An 18259-nucleotide genomic window follows, 5' to 3' on the forward strand; every position below is an offset into this window, starting at 1 on the left:
GCTGACCAGGTATCCACCCTTAGTGTTGTTGACTGGGGACACCGGGTCCTTGTTTGTACCCAACGCTTTGTGGGGAAGGTTGTGGGGTGGTTGTTTTCTCGGTTCCTGGAGGATGCTGGGGAAACTTCCACCTCCTTGCAAGAAGAGGCATTAACTGTTTGCTCAGGTGACCTGCTCAGGAAAAGGAGTTTGGCCCGGACTGGGTTAACAGGTGACTTATTGCCCCCAATTTTAGCTCCAGTTAGCTCAGGTTCCGGTTGGTTCTCCTTGTACAAGACCCAGGGCTATAAAGAAAGGCCAGAGCAGGCTCTTCCCTGACAGAGAGAAACCATTGGCTTGCTTTCCTTTGCTTGCCTGGAGCTGAGAAGATGAAGGTGGTGAACTTGGTGAGTGTCCTGTCCAAGCCCAAACCCAAAACTTCTCTGGCAGGAGAAAGAGGAGCGCTCAAGCGAGAGAGAAAGAGGAAGAGATGGACAAGGAGGCCAGGAGGCAAAACTGGTACACGTTGGAGAAAAAGGAGGCTTAATTGGGCATGGGACTGGAGAATCATAGAACTGGAAGGGACTCAACTCCCTGATAGTGCAGGAATCACAGAATTGTAAAGGTGGAAGGGTCCTCCAGAGCCCATGGAGTCCACCCCTCTGGTTAGTGCAGGGTCTCCAGCGAGAGTATCCCCAGCTGGTATCTGACCAGCCTCTTTTTAAAGACATCCAGAGCAGGAGATCCCGCCATCTCTGCAGCTAGAGTATCCCCTTCTGGTAGGTGTGCATTGGGAGGATGGGTCTCCAAGGTCTCCTGCCATGCTAATTCACCTTGCACTCCTGAATTAGAGGAATTGGCTTCTAAGTGTCTCCTCTGGTACAGACCTTGGTCCTCCAGAGATCATACAGTCATCGAAGCCTAGCGTTGGAAGGAGTCCCATAGGCCATGGAGTCCAACCCACTGTTCAGGGCATGATCTCCAGCTCAAGCATCACCAGCACCAGGTAGCTTTCCAGCCTCTTTTTGAAGAAGTCCAGAGAAGAAGACCTCACCATTTCTCTAGGAAGTTGGTCCCTTTGCCCACCCACTCTGACTATCAAGAGGTTCCTTCCAATATACCCTCCTGTAATTAAAACCATGAGACCTGTCCCACTCCTTCAACCTTTCCTCATAGGTTTTGTTCTCCATACCGCTTACCATCCCCTGTTATCCTTCTCTGACTCTACTCCAACTTGTCATAGAACCATAGAGTCAGAAAGGTCCCCCAGAGGACCATGGAGTCCAACCTCTTGCTCAGTGCAGGATCTCCAGCTAAAGCATCCTCAGGAGGTACTTGCCCAGCCTTTTTCAAAAGACATCCAGAGAAGGAGACCCCACCACCTTTCCAGGCAATTGGTTCCATTGCTCTTGCCATCAAGACACTCCTTCCAACGTTCAATAGAAATCTACCCTCCCGTAACAGAAAACCGTTCGGCCTGGTCCTACCCTCCGGGGCAGCAGAGAATAAACCTGCATCCTTCTCTCTGTGGCAGCCCTGGAGGTATTGGCAAAGGGCAATCCACCACTAAACCACTCCATAGAATGGGCATTCAACCTCCATTTTTAATACCTTCCAGCAAAGGAGAGTCCACCACTTTCGAAGGGAGTCTGTTACACTCTCCAATGGCTGTTACCAACCTTTCTACCTAACGTTGAGTCCAAACCTACTCTTGTGAATCCATTGGTTCAGGTCCTACCTTCTGGAGTAGTCCTAGTCTCTGAGGAAGGAGCAAGCTTGTTTTCTGCTGCTCAAGAGACTGGGACATGGTACAGTGGATGCCAACTACAGGAAAAGAGATTCCACCTCAACATTAGGAAGAACATCCTGATATTCAGAGCTGTTTGACAGTGGAAGATGCTACTGGTTGGAATGCTGGAGTCTCCTTCTTTGGAGGTTTTCAACCAGAGGCTGGATGGCCATCTGTCCCAGGGAGGCTTTGGATGGAGTCTTCCTGCATGGCAGAAAGGGGTTCAACTGCATGGCCTCTGGGATCCCTTCCAACTCTAGGATGCTATAAGCAGCAGAAGACAAGCTTGCTATCTCCATCTTCTGCAGACCTTCATTTAAAGATGGTGCACAATACCACCTCTCCATCTTTTCTAACCTAAGCCTACATACCTCTTTCATCCTGGCTGCTAAAGATTGGAGCAGATGACCCTCACTGGCCTGTGCAAGAAGCAATTGGCTAATTATTTTGCCATTAGGGCAACCTATTCCCCTTGTATTTTCCCATTTTGATCTGGACTTGCCCTCCCTGGTTCTCACAGAGCTTCTTTCCTCAGGGAGGCGATCCATCTGAAATCTACCGGCCAGATGTCCACTTTGAGAGTGGGAAGCCCAAGGATGACTACCGAAATTTCAAGGTCAGTAAAGTCGGTGGATACTTTCCAATTACTGTACAGGAAAGGAGCTGTTTCCCATGTATTTCCTTGGGCTGCATCTGCTAGCAGCCTAGCTTGGAAAAGTTCCTTTTTCTGGACTACGGCACCCATAATTCCCTTAATAGAAAAGTTTTCACTTGCTGATGGAAGGAAAACAAGGAGAGGGCCCTCCTGATCTCTCTAGGGAAGGTGTTCCCAAGCCTGGAAGCAGCCACCAAGAAGACCCTGCCCATGGGTCCCCACAAAATGTGCCTGCGAGGGTGGTGGGATGGAGAGAAGGGTCCCTCTCGAAGGTCTCAAAGCCAGGGCAGTCTCATGGGGGGCATCTGGTCCTTCGGGGAACCTGGCCTGAACTTTGAGACTTTCCTTCTGCGAGTTGGAGCCAGCGATTAAGCTACAAGGATACACAACTAACTGTCCACTTTCTTATCACCTAAATTCCCTCTAAGGAGTTTATCACACTGGGGCTAATTTCAGAATTAAAGAGAGATTAAAGCGCATTTAAAGCATCCCGCAAATGAAGCAGAAGTGGTGAGTAATTGCGCAATTGATTATCACACTCAATTGCGCAAATAAAGTGATACCAGAAATGCATTGTCTCTGAAATCCCAAAAATAAAAAGATGTGTGTCAATGTTTCTTTGTGACTACTTTAATGTCAGGTTTTGTGTGACATTGTGTAAAATGGTTGCACATGATTACACTATTTTTCCAGGATATTCCCGGGATAAACTCCCGATTTCCTTCATGTGATAAACTCCTAAGAGATAAAAATAAATAAATATTTGCTTGGACAGTACGCATAAGAGAGACGGTGGCAAGGTTGGTTTGTGGGAGATGCACAGGGGAGAGCTTAGAAAAAGTCATTTTGGGACTACAGCCCCCCAAAAAAGGGAAGAGGCAAGAGGCAAGAGGAAAGGACTTTGCACAAATCTCCAGCTCACCTGTTAGAGCAGCAGCTTGCCACAGTTTGCAAGGATTAATTGAAAGGTGTTGCTGCAACTTCCCAAGACTTGCCAAGGGGTTGCTGTGTTTATTTGGTTAGCCTCCTCCTTCGCTCCTGGTCCTTGTGGCGCCAGGACTCACCCTCCATTCTGCTCTGCATCCACCATTTTGCTTGATGCCAGTAGTAGTCTAGATTAAAGGTGGCTCCTCCCATCTCTCTGAGATTAATAACATCAATGGGGGTTGGCTCTAGATTTTGGTACTGAAAAATCAAGTCCTGGGACAAGGGGAACGTGACAACCGTGGAAGGCAATGGAGGGATTTTAGAAGGATGGATGGTTTGGGGGCGAGGGCATTTTCCCCCATGTCTGCAACATTTGTGGGACATTTGGGGTGATGAGAATCACTCGAAAAAGCGCCCCAGGAAAAAATAAAAAATAAAAATGATGCAGGGGTTTAGCAGGTTTTGGGGGACTGAGAAAGGATGCAAAATTGTGGCTACACTTTACCCATTCCTGCTTTAGGGCAGGTTGCACAGGACTCCTTTGGCTGTCAAACTGCCAACAACTATACATTTTTAGCTGTTTTGGTCCCACTTTTCAGGACAGTCCACTGATGGAGCGAGTGTACAACACTTACCTTCAGATGCACACAAACCAGACGGTGGACTTTGTGCGGAAGAAGGTGAGTCTGCTGAGAAAAGGTTGCCTCTCCTAGGAATGGAAATAATATTTGCAATTATTCATTTCTTGACTGAGAAACTGGGTTCCCAATGCTCAAGAAAACCCACTAGAAACATAGATCCTTCACATTTTGCTAATCCTTCTCCCGTGTGAAAATGCATGTGAGTTGTTGGGTTCTTTTGTGTCTGTGCAGAGGACAAATTATGTGCATAAATGTTCCTTCTGCAGAGGAAACAGTGCATTTAACCTTGGATAGTTTAAATTTTGTATGTTTTAAAATTGCCGCCTTGGGTCCAAACTTGGGAGAAAGGCGGAATAAAAATAAAACAATAGATAAATAAATTTTGCACAGAAAACACTGTCTCTAGTGCAAGAAATGCATTCCCCGGCACAAAAATCTTGCAGGAAATATGGATAAAAATAGAATAGAAATAGAAATGGCAAACTGCACAGAAATCATTTTGCTCACTTCCAGTGGGAAGGATGTTTGAAGAACTATTTATTCTTGGGTTTGAGGATGAAGAAGGTGAAGATTTATATTGTTAAAAGTACTTCTGAAAAGAGGGGAAGCTGACTCTTCCCAGCCTTGAACAGCTTCAGGGCCAGCTTCTCTCCAGCTTTGTGTCATATACATTCTCCAGGTCCCCTCTCCAACAAAGTAAAGTGATCTTCTGTCTATTAGATTCCACCCCAAAACACTTCACAACAACCATGTTTTGTTAAATCTATACCTGTTAGGCTTACTACCGAAGTTTGTTTTAAGTCAAACCAGACGTTAAGAGGAATATGTACTCCTTCCAGTTAAACAGTTTTCCTTCCCATAAGAGGATTAGTCTTAGACAGATAGAGGAACCTCAATAATCACACTTGCAAATTAAGCCTGTCTTTACCTCCCAGCAACCAATAACAATAGAAAGCATGTTCATAGCAAGGGAGGCAAAGTATGCACTATGACAAAGAGACATCTTTCACCACTAGAGGGCGCTGTCTTCTAAATACATATAAGAGGGAATGCCCTCCACGTTTGCTGGAGTCAGGGGTGCAGGGCGCCCATGGAAGTGGAAACCCCACAAATAAAAGCCCACTGTTTTTGATTTACCTGAGAGAACACCTCTCTAGGAATCTCTAGCTCCTCTAGCTCATCTCTGTGGTCAACATCTATCAGAGGTTGGCAATAGAATTGCATTGGTGGACCTACAAATACCTAGATAAGTCTTCTCTCTAGGAATCTCTAGCTCCTCCAGTTCAACTCTGTGGTCAACATCTGTCAGAAGTTGACCATAGAATTGCATTGTTGGAACTACAAATGCCTAGATAAGTCTTCTCTCTCTCTCTAAGTCCTCCAGGACAACTTTGGCTAGACATTGACCACAGAGTTGTGCTGAAGGCCCTAGAGATTCCCAGAGAGAACTTATTAATCAAATCTGTGGATAGTCAAAGCCGCAAAAGCCAAAGCCACAAATGTGGAGGGCTGACTGTGTAATCTGCATAGTGCATCATAGTCTGCGTCCCTTAAATGTCTGGAGCATGTGTCCCTTTTGATTTTTAAGATCTGGCCTAGCCCTCAGCATATTTCTAGTTATTCCTGGAGGACCAGCTCCCCTTCTCTTCAGTAACAGTATCCTCACAGTCCCCTCTCCACAGCATGAGGAATACGGTGGCTGCCGCCTCCGCCAGATGACCGTCATGGAAGCCCTGGACCTGCTGGACAATGTGGTGGACGAGTCGGACCCCGACGTCGACTTCCCCAACTCCTATCACGCCTACCAGACGGCGGAGGGCATTCGGAAGGCGCACCCGGACAAAGGTGAGCCCCGAGTCGGAAGTGATCCCTTTCCATCTGATGGTGTTTTGGAAAAGTGGGGAACTTTTCAATCTGAGATGCTATTTCTGGAAAGACGGAAGGACGCCTTGGATCACAGATCCTATTGATTCAACCTACTTGGCATGAAATCCACCACTCATGGATGCTCCAGATGTTCTGGACTCCTAGGCCTCATTCCCACTACGTTTTACACCGGTTTGCAAATCGTTTTGAAGTGGTTTCAATGACCCTGGTTCGCACTTGAAGCGATTCAGAGTGGGGGGCCATGCGCGAGACCCATTTAACCTGCGTCTTTTTAACAATGATTTTTTTCTGCATCTTTTTGGATAAATCTATTCTGTGCAAGTGTGAAACAGAGACCGATCAGAGTTTATTTTAAGAATTGATTTGAAGAATCGAATCCACGTATCGATTCAGTGTTAGTGTGAACGAGATGCGAATCGGAATTGATTTACTATGGCGTGATAAGGGCTTGCTGGGTGAGGAAGCAGAAATTAACCACCTGCGTTCACCCACCCTTTGAGGCGCATACGGAAGTACGTAAATGCGACTGCAGTGATAGACAGAGGGGGGGAAATACCACTGGAAACGCTTCAAACTGAAACGGATTCATTTGCCAATGTGAACTACAAGTGGGTTATTCTGAGAGACCCTCGCAGGAAACAGTTTGAATTGAATCGATTCATTCGTCAGTGTGAGCCGCAAGTGGCTTATTTTATTTGGTTTTACAGTGAGAAAATGCCATCGGGGCAAATGTAGCGTGAACCACGCTCTGATGACAAACCGATCCATTGATTCGGATCACAAAGCAATTTATTTATAAGTGGGAATGAGGTCCCCAAACTTTGGTCCTCCATGTGTTTTGGACTTTAGCTCCCAGAATTCTTGACAGTGGGCCAAGCTGAGTGGGGCTTCTGGGAACTGGAGTCCAAACATCTGGAGCAGCTGTGAGCGGTGGCTTCCATACATTTACACTGTAGAAATAAAGAGTTTGACACCACTTTAAGTGCTGTATCTCCAGCCTATGGAATCCATGGAAACCCAAGTCACATACTCTCAGCCTGCCATTATAGGGTCATTTTAGGGTCACCATAAGTTGGGAATGACTTGAAGGCACACAACAAGAGCTAATTTGCAACCTAGTAACAAACACCTGGCAAAATTCCCTCTTCTATACAACCATTAAAGGTATAGGAACCCACTCCAGTTTTCACTCTGGCAACTCTATACCAGAGATATAAGGGACATATAGCATGGGACCTATGGCCGCTTGCAGTAGTCCAGGTTTTCCCTGCAGGCCATGAGTCCCAATGCCTGGAGCACAAAAGACCTTTCCCAGCAATTCTTGTTCTGACTTGGAGATCCCAGCCATTGACCCTTAGACAGTGGGGACCAGTAAGACGGTTTTACTGGGAGGACTCCAAGGCACTGAAACCCTTTTGGGGATCAGCATGCTGGACAGTTCCTTTAAAGTCTGAATATCTCACAAAACTACAAACCCCACAATTCTGCAACATTGTGTTATGACAGTTAATGCAGTGTTAAACTGGATTATTTCTGCAGTGCAGATGCAGCCATTGAGCTGGGTCTGTCTCTGCTGCTTGCACTGGCATTCTGCAAATAGCACCAGTCCTCAGTCGATGCACAGATAAAGGCAGGGCAGCATGGAAACTGAATTCCCTCAGGACCAAATTTTTACAATTGGAAACCAAGGTCCCTGAGGGGCAAATTATTACAACTGGAATTCCTATTTCTTTACATGGAAGCCTTCAGAAAGATACACAAAGACACACCGACACTCTTTCTCTCTCCTTGGCACAGATTGGTTCCACCTGGTCGGACTGCTGCATGACATGGGGAAGATCCTGGCGCTGGTTGGAGAACCTCAAGTGAGAAGACACCCCTTTCCCCATATTTGCCATGAAAACAATTAGCATCCCCAGGGGTCAATGGAAAAATATGTACGGGAAGAAAGCACACGATATAGAGAGACTGCTGTCTCCCATGTCAGAGTGTTGGGTTGGAGTAAGATATTAGCTCTATTGTATCCCCTGAGTAGGACACGAAGGAAACGGATTGAACCTGGACAGGAAGGTCCCACACAGAGACTTTGGCCAAAGGATGCCCAAGAAAATAGGACTACTTTCAGTCCAACTGACTCACAGCAATGCCTCTGATGGATAAACTGTATGTAATAGTGGTAGCATTTTATAGAGGTTTCAGGGTTACAAGAGCATGAACAAAGCTAAAGTTTCACTATTGCATTGGTGCCATTTCTTACTTCAGATGAAACTGAGGCTGCTGTAGTTTGGGCACAACATGAGAAGGCATGAATAACTGGAAAAGAAATAATGCTAGGAAAGAGAGCAGAATCTTACTGTAACATCATCATTCCTTCGTGGTAAATATAGCCATATTAGTCTGGAAAATCAGTATGCAAAGGGCTCTTGTAGCACATTTGAGACTAAGGAAAGGAACAAGTGAATAGCATGAGCTTTTGCAGACTTGAACCTACTACAAGGAATCTGAGAAAGTAGACTCAAGTCTAGGAAAGCTCATGCTACCAACTTCTTTCTTCCAGTTAGTCTCAAAGATGCTACAAGACCCCTTTGCATATCATCGTTCCTTGTGAACAGACGGATGTTCTCAGGGCAGGACAGTCAACTTCAAAATTGTTTTCATTTACTTGATCTGTGACATTGGACCTGGTCACAGTTCTTGCAGCTGGAACAATTTGCAGAAAGCCAGTGAGAGACTCAAAAAGAATGACTACTGAGTGACTTCATTTTGAATGGCTTAAGTGCATAGGAATAAAAGACTAAATGGTCGAAAACACTTTTGCACCCAAGAAAGGGAGCAGTGAATCTATGCCAGGCTTTGGATATCTTTAAAACAGCTCTCCAAGATGCTGAATGTAGTGGCAAGAGTTGGTCCGTTCCAACCTTTAAAGGAACTCCTCAAGGTGCTGAATGAATCTAGAGGGATTGTATGTTTCACCCTTGAAAGGAAATCTCTAAGGTCCTGAACATATTTTGAGTGACTCTTTAAGCTGTTGAACAAAAAATGGAGCAGATTTGCAACCGTTGCTGACTGGGGAAGCCACCCGAGGGAAGCCATAGTGCCAGTCTGTTCTGCTTTGGTCAGGCCTCACCTGGGATAACACAGTGTCCAGTTCTGGGCAAAACAATTCAAAATGGACATTGAGAAACTGGAGCCATGTGTCCAAAGGAGGGAGGTCTTCAAACAGAGGCGGGATGGCCATCTGTCGGGGATGCTTTGATTGAGATTTCCTGCATGGCAGAAGAAGGGGGTTGGACTGGATCAGGGCCCTTCTTGGGGTCTCTTCCAACTCTACGATTCTATGATTTTATGAAAATGGTGAAGTGCCTGGAAACCATAGAGCCCTATGAGGAGAGACTTAGGGAGCTGGGGGTGTTTAGCCTGGAGAAGAGAAGGTTAAGAGGGGAGATGATAGCCCTGTTTGAATATTTGAAGGGATGTCATATTGAGGAGGGAGCTAGCTTGTTTTCTGCTGCTCCAGAGAACAGGACCTGGAACAATGGATGCAAGTTACAGGAAAAGAGATTCCAGCTCAACATTAGGAGGAACTTCCTGACAGTAAGGCTGTTCAACAGTGGAACAAACTCCTTCCTTGGAGTGGAGTCTCCTTCCTTGGAGGTCTTTAAACAGAGGCTGGGTGGACAGCTGTCCCAGGGAAGGCTTGCATGGTGTCTTCCTGCTTGGCCAAAGCAGTTTGGGCTTGGTGACTTTTGGGGTCTCTTCCACCTTTATGAGTCCCTGACCCTTCCTGCCTGTATACATGATCTGATATTGGGAAGTTTAGCTCTCTTGTTGTTGTTGTTGTGGACCTAAGCCATGTGGGGCTTTGAAAGTCATGACTAGCCCATAGTAGCCGCACCAGAGAGGAATCAGAAAGTCTTTGTTTGCAGAGGGAAAGTAGGGAGGTGTCAGTCTCACTTCTTTGAGAAGGGAGTTCCAGAAATCCTGGTGGTAGTTACCAAGAAGGCTCCATCTCCTGTATTTCCAATAGATGGACTTGTGGGACGGGGAGAAGACACTCTCCAGAAGATCTCAAAGAATGGACAAGTTCATAAGGAAGAATAGGATCCTTCAAATGATGTGGAGCTGAGCTATGTAGGGCTTTGAAGGTCATAACCGGCCCTTAGTAGCCACACCAGAGAGCAAAGAAGAGTCAACAAGGGTGCCATTGCCATTTTGTCCCAACTTCTCTCTCTCTCTCTCTCTCTCTCTAGTGGGCCGTGGTGGGAGACACTTTCCCGGTGGGCTGCCAGGTCCAAGGCTCAGTCGTCTTCCATGACTCCACTTTCCATGACAATCCAGATGTGAAGAACCCCTTGTACAAGTAAGTGCATCTTCACACACCTCTCTTGGGTTGTTCTTGGCTGTTGCTGTGGTTGATTACTGAATAGCAGGTCAAGGGCTCCATCTTTAGCAAGCTGCCCTCAACTAACAAATCCCAGCATTACGTCCATAGGATGCATCCAGTTGAAGTGGTCTACTGCTGTGCATGAGATGTCTTGAGTTCAGGTCATGACTATATCCTGAGGCACTCTTTTTTCTTGCTTCCATAGCACCAAGTATGGCATGTACCAACCCAACTGTGGCTTGGAGAACGTCCTGATGTCTTGGGGACATGATGGTAAGAGCTCCAGAATCCCAAAAGGGGCTTGGCATGGAAACCGGCAGCTCCCATGTCGGTGGGGCCATGAATCCACTCTGGATTTTAGTCCAAAATTGAAAGGAGTGATCCCTTCCTTGTGGGGTAGTATCTCCAAGGCTTAGCTGGGACGTTAAATCATCCAGGTTGCTGACCCCTATTCACCCCAAACAGGTCCAGCATCCTGAATTACACTTTTAAAATTTGCACTAAAATCCAGAGTGGATTCATCTCCAATAATGCTTTGTTTTGGGAAGACAAGGAAGGGAAGGTCCCTTACTGAAAGCCCTTTTTATTCCAGTCAACTTTTGGGCACAGTCCATTTTACAGAAAAGGCCCTCTATTCTTTTTTTTAATATGTGTAGTATCTTTAACTTTTACTTTCTTTAGGCATAGGTTTCAAATGATTTATTTTATTCCTTCCAGCAGTTTAGCTACATTTTAAACATCAGTTTTTGCATGCATTTAAAAAAAAAATTAAATCAAACCGTGTTCTTACTTGCATTCCTCTTTTTATTGCAAGCGAAGGCAATTCCATAGCATAGGATTGCAGGCTTGGCTTCTTGAATCTGCAAAATTTCTGCACTTTGCCTTCTTGCCCTGTCCGATATCCCCCTTTTCTTCAAAGCTTTGTGAGCTGTACTCCTTTGGATATTATTATTATTATTATTATTATTATTATTATTATTATTATTTTATGTAGTGGTAGTGGTGGCTCTAGGGGTCTCTTTGTGGCAGGGAAGGTGTCCAGATGCCAGACAACAGGAAAAGGGATTCAACCTGAACCTTATGAAGAACTTCCTGAGCGCAAGAGCTGTTAGACAGTCAAAGATAATAATCATACAAATAATAGTAATTGTAAGCCACTCTGAGAGCCTTTAGGGCTGAAAAGCGGGGTATAAACACCATAAATAAATAAAAATAAATAAAATAAAAGATGCTGGCGCCTCGAAGGCTGATGGGCTCGTCTTCTTTGGAGGCTGTTTTTCGACAGAGGCTGGATGGCCATCATTTGGGAGTGCTTTGATTGTGTATTCCTGCATGGCAGAAGAGGGTTGGATTAGATGGCCCTTTGGGGTCTCTTCCTACTTTAGGATCCTATGTGTATGTACCAGGATCAACCACCAAGGCAATGCGCTGTCTGCTTTTCTCTTTTTCCCTCCAGAGTACATGTACAAAGTCATGAAGTACAATAAGTTCACCCTTCCTCAAGAGGTAAGTCAGCTTTGCCACGGGAGGAGATCGCCGGGATCCAGAGCTGCTCCGATTTCCCCTGGGTTTGTTCTCCTACTTATTACTGGTTACAAACAACAACAACATCATCCAAACAAACCTTTGTTGTTATTTGCCACCCATACTGACTTTGACTTTGTCCCTCTGAAAAAGAGACCTTCAAGGGCCATGCATCAGCTGCCCTACTCAGGTCTTGCAGAATCAGAGTCCATTCACCTCTACTGGAGTTTGCTTGTTGCACTGGTTGTTGTTCAGCTTCTGCCTTGTCTAGTGATTACTCTATCAGACTAGTCTATCACTTGGTGGGGCAGAAGCTGAACAATCAGGCGCTTGGAGGTCTCTTTTTCATAGGGCCACTGAAAACCAATCTACTTAATGACAAATAACAACAAAGGTTTGTTTAGGCGGTGTTTTTTAACCAGTGATAAATAGGAGGAGAAAAAACACAGATAATTGTTCAGCTTCTGCCTTGCCAAGTGATGGCGTAATCTGATAGAGTAATCACTAGGCAAGGCAGAAGCTGAACAACAACTAGTGCAAACAACCAAACAACCAAGTGGGTCTGAAGCTGAACATTCAGAGTAATGACTTAGCAAGGCAGAAGCTGAACAACAATCGGTTTGTTGGTTGTAATCACTTGGCAAAGCAGAGTGGTCTCTTGGCAAGGCAGAAGCTGAACAGCAACTCACATATCACCTTCCCAACATATTATTCAAATGGATGGCCACCCCCTATAAAATAAAACAAATTGGTGCATCTCATATTTTGCACCTACCAAGGATTACCACTATTTCCAGTGAGGCACGTCATATTAGGATATACCCAAAGTACAACAGTCAGTTTTCTCATCTTGACTTCCATTGGCTTGTCATTGTGAGAGAAATGCAAAATTCACTATTATGAAGGGTATTACTGGAAATTAAAGGAAATTGGGATTAATAGAGAGTTAAACCATGTTCTTGTTTTATTACTTTTGTTGCTATACCTTTGCATTCATTATAATATGGCCTAGTATGTGATGCAGGTAGATAGGTGGGAAACAGTCCAAAACACACCAAAAATAATCCAGTTTGAGACCTGGCTCAGTGCTAGGGAATCCTGGGAACTGTAGTTTATTCTGGCCTCAGAGCTCTCTGACAAAGAAGGCTAAATGTTTCACAAAACTACCATTCCCAGAATTCCCTAGCACTCAGCCAGGGCAGTTAAAGTGATCCCAAACTGGGTTATTTTTGCAGTGCGTTTTGGACTACTATTAAAGATAAAAAAAAATCTTCTTTTAATGTTTGCTGGCCAGACAGAGATGGAGCTGGAATGCACCCCATGCACCAGGTATAATTTTCCTTTCAAAGTCAGCCAGAGATTGGAACCCGGTGCATTTGGTGGGTTGCTCAGGAAAACAGCCGATCCAAGGATAGACAGTTGTGAAAGAGCCTTGTGAACCGACAAAAGAGATGTGCGTGAGAGATAAGAACAAGGAGCTAATCCTGGCTGAGCCAAAGCTCCCCAAAGAGCCAGTAAAGCACAAAGCCAGGATGGTTTTAAAAGTAGGACAGGAGAGAAAAGGGCAACCAGGCGCCCCTCTCACTTGCTTTTCTTCTCCATTTCAATTAGAGAGTCTGTCATGTTCAAGATGGGAAATCTCAAGGTGTTTGACACCTGCTCTCAGGTTAATCTGCCTAGGATTTTAGAAAGGAGTAACTTGGGCCACCAAAAATGGCTCAGAATTGAGATGCAAACAGGTTGAGGCTCCAGTCTCCAAAATGCTTGGGACCAGAAGTGTTTCGGATTTGGATTCCCCCCCCCCCAAAAAAAAATTTGGAATATTTGCATAGATATAATGAGATATCTTGGAGATGGGACCCAAGTCCAAATACAAAATCCATGTATGTTTCATATATGCCTTATGCACCTAGACTGGAGATAATTTTTGTATAGTACCAGTATTTAAAAAAATAAATTTGAGCATGAAATGAAGTCTGCGCATATTGAGCCATCAGGAAGCATGAGGGAAGTTTTGGATTTTGGAGTATTTGAGCTTTCCAGATAAGGGAGACTCAACCTGTATTTCTTATTAGGTTTGCTCTGTACTTTCATTTCTAAAAAGGCACCATGGCAGCAAAAATCCTACCGTTAAATCCTCTGCCGTTGCTGATAGGTTCATTTCGTCAGTCTTTCCAAAGGCTGGCGATTATGGAGCCCATAACTGTAGCCTCTAGATCTTGCTGCCTGAAAAGTTGTGGTAGATACAGAGGGGCAGTGTGGTGTAGTGGTTTCAGCGTTGGCCAAATACTCCTTGGAAACCAGCAGGTGACTTTGGCCAAGTTGCATTCTCTCAACCTCAGAGGAACGCAAGGGAGTCTTGACAAAAGAAAGCCTGGGAGTAGAGTTGCCAAAAAGTCAAAGGTGGGAGGCAGTGTGGCATAGTGGTTGGAGTCCTTAGGACTCTGGGAGGCCAACGTTCAAATCCTTGTTCAGCTATGGAAACCACTCAAGGTCACCTTGGGGGAGTCACACTCTCTCATCCGCAGAGGAAGGCCATAGCTTATTCTTCCCAAGAAAACCCAAGCAAAGGGTCACCGTAAGTTGGAGTCAACTTAAAAGCACATAACTGTTCATAACCAGTGAGGTATAGTGGTTTGAGTGTTGGACTAAGACTCTGGAAAACCAGGGTTCAAATTTCCATTCAGCCCCAGAAGCCCAGTGGGTGACCCTGAGAAGTCACACTCTCTCAGCCTCATCAGGGGAAGGCAATGGCAGCAAGCGTCTTCTGATCATCTTGCCAAGATAACCTTAGGAGAGGGCTGAATGGCACATAAGAACATCTAATGTTTGCAGCCGCTTTGAGTTCCAACTTTGGGGGGGAAGGTGGGAAATAACTAACTATAAATATATAGTAAGGCTAACCAGAGACAGAAAGCAAAGACAGCCATGAACTAATGAGGAATTTGCTGCCCTTTCAGGGTAAACTGAACCAGCTGTTGGAAGTAGTTTCCTTACTCTGCCTAATAGTAAGAGTAGAGAGATCTTGCAGCGGCTTTGAGACTCACTGGAAGAAAGAAATTGGCAGCCTGAGCTTTCCTAGACTTCAGTCCACTTCCTCAGATTCATTTGTTGGAGTGGAAGTCAGGGACAGACCTATATATGCCATAGGTATGAGGATGTCAATTCAAATTGCAAATCCTTTGTGTATGGAAATGAAGTTGCAGGTAAAACACTACACACACTTCAACACTATTGGACCCCATCCTCATGACCCCTACATTCATCTCTTCTCCTCACCAAAGGCCAGTCCCATTGCAAAACCGGATCTGCCAGTTCATCTCCATGCACTAAGACCAGTTTCCTATGCCTTTGTGCACTAAGGATCGCCATTAAAATTGGACCTGCAACTTCATTTCCATACACAAAGGATTTGCAATTAGGATTGACATCCTCACATACCAGTGGCACATATAAGTCTGTCCCTGGCTTCCACTCCACCAAATGCACCTGAGGAAGAAGACTGAAGTCTAGGAAAGTTTGTGCCAACTTCTTTCTTTCAGTGAGTCTCAAAGGTGCTACAAGATCTCTCTACGTGCTGATTCTACGGACTAACATGGCTATATCTTTGCATTCTACCGCTAATGATAAGAGTGTCAGAGCAAAATACAGACAAGATGGGAGGCCTCAGGGTCTTCATAGCAGCAACGGTGGTCCTTGCAGACTATGGAGGCATGAAACAGAAGAGGTCTAGCCATGGCAGCCATTGTGACAATCCTAATCTGTGCCCCCCCCCCCCCCAGGCTTTCTATATGATCCGCTTCCACTCCTTCTATCCCTGGCACACGGGAGGCGATTACATGCACCTCTGCAACGAAGAGGATCTCCAGATGCTTCCTTGGATTAAAGAATTCAAGTAAGTTCTCCCCTCCCAAAGAAGGAAGACAAGGGTGGATGCATAGATGTCAAGGAGGAGGAAAGAAGGGGGAAGATAGGTCTAGACTGGGAACAAGGCAGGGCTGCAAACGCACCAAGATCTATGCTGCACCTTAAAGGAGGCATGCCCAGAATGCAGTATGGGTCTTACATCTCCGTAAGTAGAGTTATGTCTGCAGCAAATGCAACTGAGCAGTTTGGCAATGTCCGTTCTCAGCAATGGGCTCTTTTGTAACCTCTTGCCTGATGAAGAAGCCAGTGGAGCTTTGAAAGCTTGCAACAAGCATATTGTGCATTTCGGTTGGCCAATAAAAGGTATCACTGTTTGGTGGGTTTTTATTTGGGGGAAGATAGAGCAGACTTTTGCATTTTCTTCCCAAAGAGCATCAACACTTACCATGCTCCCTTTCAATACCAAAAACTCGTGTATTTCTTCTTGGGTGGGACTTATAGTTTGCATGCTGCTGGCTTTGTCCTTCCTTCTTCAGACATATTCAATGGCTTATCTTCTTCAGTCTTTCCCTGCCTTTAGAAGACCATCCCATGCCTTCCTGGATGATCCTGCATTCTGTAGAAAAGACCATGCAGAGACAGCAAAACTGGAATTGCTGGCATACATAACACATGGAGATATGGTATTGTACTGATCTAATGGAGCGGTTTGTTAATAAGGAAAACTGGGACTGAAGAAGACAACAAAACAGTACAACAGTTCTGGATTTGCCATCTCCGAATGACCTTTCCTACATCTCTGCAGCATCACACTGTTGACTCTCATGTTCAACTTGTGGTCTACTAGCACTCCTAGATCCCTTTGACACGTATGCTCCTCTTCTCTGGAGCAGCAGAAAACAAGCTTGCTCCATGTTCAATACCAAACCCTTTCAAAAACAGGGCTCTCATATCACTCCTTGGATGGCCCTTGTGTCTCTTCCAACTACCTGTCATGCAGTTTCCCTCTCTTCCAAATATTATCCACTTTCTCATGAATCCTCTTCCTCCTATGTCCAAAGTACAACAGCCTCAGCTTAGTCATTTTAGCTTCTAAAGGAGAGTTCAGGTTTGATTTGCTCTCATACCCTTTTGTGTGTTTTCAGTCCATTGTATGCACAGAACTGTCCTTCAGCATCATATTTCAGATGAATTGATCCTCTAGTTTTACTAATCACCCACAGAAATCAGAAATACTATGGATGATTCTGATTTTAGTATTTAATGAAATGTTTTGACTCTTGCCTAGTTCCTTCCTGGCTCTCTATCCAAGCCTTTGCTTTTGGATTTCTTGACAGCAGCATCCATTTTGGTTAATGATTGAGCCAAAGAATAGGTAATCTTTAGCTATTTCAGTGTCTTTGTGACCCGCTTTAAAGTTATATATTCAGGGACATGTTGGCCATATTGCAAAATACAACAACATGCAAAATCCATAAAACAGTGATATCTTTGTTCAGCTAACCAAAATATACCAAATACATGATGCAAGCTGTCAAGGCTCCAACAGCTTCTTCTTGATCATGTTGATCAGCTTGACATCCTATATCAAGGTAAGATCAGTTTGCATTATGTATTGATCAGCTTCTTGATCAGCTTGTGTCATGTGTTTTATGCATTTTGGTAGCTAGGATAAAAGCATCACTGTTTTGTGGATTTTGGGTGTTATCATCCTTTTAAAGTTATGTACATAATCTGTGGTCATTATTTGTCTTCTTAATATTCAACTGTAGCCCTGCCTTTTCACTTTCTTGCTTCACTTTCATCAATACTTGTTCCAAGTCTTTGCTATTTTTCAGCAAGTGATATGACGCCATTGCAGAGGATCCGACGGATAGTAAATCTGAAGTATCTACTCTCCTTTCTACAGCAAATTTGACCTCTACACCAAATCTGAGGACCTTCCAGACCCCCAGGAGCTGAAGCCTTACTACCAAGGCCTCATAGACAAGTATTGTCCAGGTCAGTTGTCCTGGTGAAGATGACCCTGGATGAGATCTACTTGGGACTCGCTGACCCCACGGACGTTCCAGATTTTAGCGGGATTTGCAGATACACCAGTCCTTTCATGACTTAGCTTCTGTGATGGAAGAATCCAGGGAAAGGCACCTTCCACCTTTTGCAATCAGCCAGAGGCACCAGAAGTACAGAGAAATGTATTTGGAGTGAAAGAATAGCTTTGCCTAAAAATCAATAAAATGCAATTCAAGATTATAGATTAAGAAAGGTTTTTGTCGGGTTCTGTATAGGTCAGCAGAGATGATTATGGCAAAGGTACCCTAAAGGCACTGGATCCCATCTGATCTTGGAAGTTAAGCCAGGTCAGCCCTGGTTAGTGCTTGGATGGGAGATCGCCAAACAATGCCTGGTGTTGGAGGCTCTATTCCAGAGGAAGGAACTGGGAAGGCCACCTGTTTCTCCCAAGAAGAAGGCTGGGAGGAAGGGGAAATGCTTGCCACTCGAGGCTGCTCCACTGCCTGGCTTTCTCAAGAGAAGGCCAGGTGGCGGTGGAGGAGGATGGGTGAACACTCACCCTGCAAGGCTCCTCCGTTACTTGGCTTTCTCCT

The 18259-nt window shown here is 45.0% G+C and overlaps 1 protein-coding gene across 1 annotated transcript; it reads left to right on the forward strand.

Moving 5' to 3' along the window:
• The first annotated feature begins 368 nt into the window (after window positions 1-368).
• LOC149311516 (inositol oxygenase-like) lies at window positions 369-17671 on the forward strand. Its single transcript, XM_089526631.1, has 10 exons — window positions 369-390; window positions 2308-2384; window positions 3950-4030; window positions 5674-5836; window positions 7676-7743; window positions 10129-10238; window positions 10468-10535; window positions 11719-11768; window positions 15569-15681; window positions 17563-17671. Exons 1-10 carry the CDS (start codon window positions 369-371, stop codon window positions 17669-17671), a joined length of 861 nt encoding a protein of 286 aa, XP_089382757.1.
• Window positions 17672-18259: the final 588 nt, after the last annotated feature.

Source organism: Sceloporus occidentalis, unplaced genomic scaffold (genome assembly GCF_023333645.1).
Source record: "Sceloporus occidentalis isolate IW3139 unplaced genomic scaffold, rSceOcc1.0.p SCAF_5, whole genome shotgun sequence".
NCBI classification, from domain to species: domain Eukaryota; kingdom Metazoa; phylum Chordata; class Lepidosauria; order Squamata; family Phrynosomatidae; genus Sceloporus; species Sceloporus occidentalis.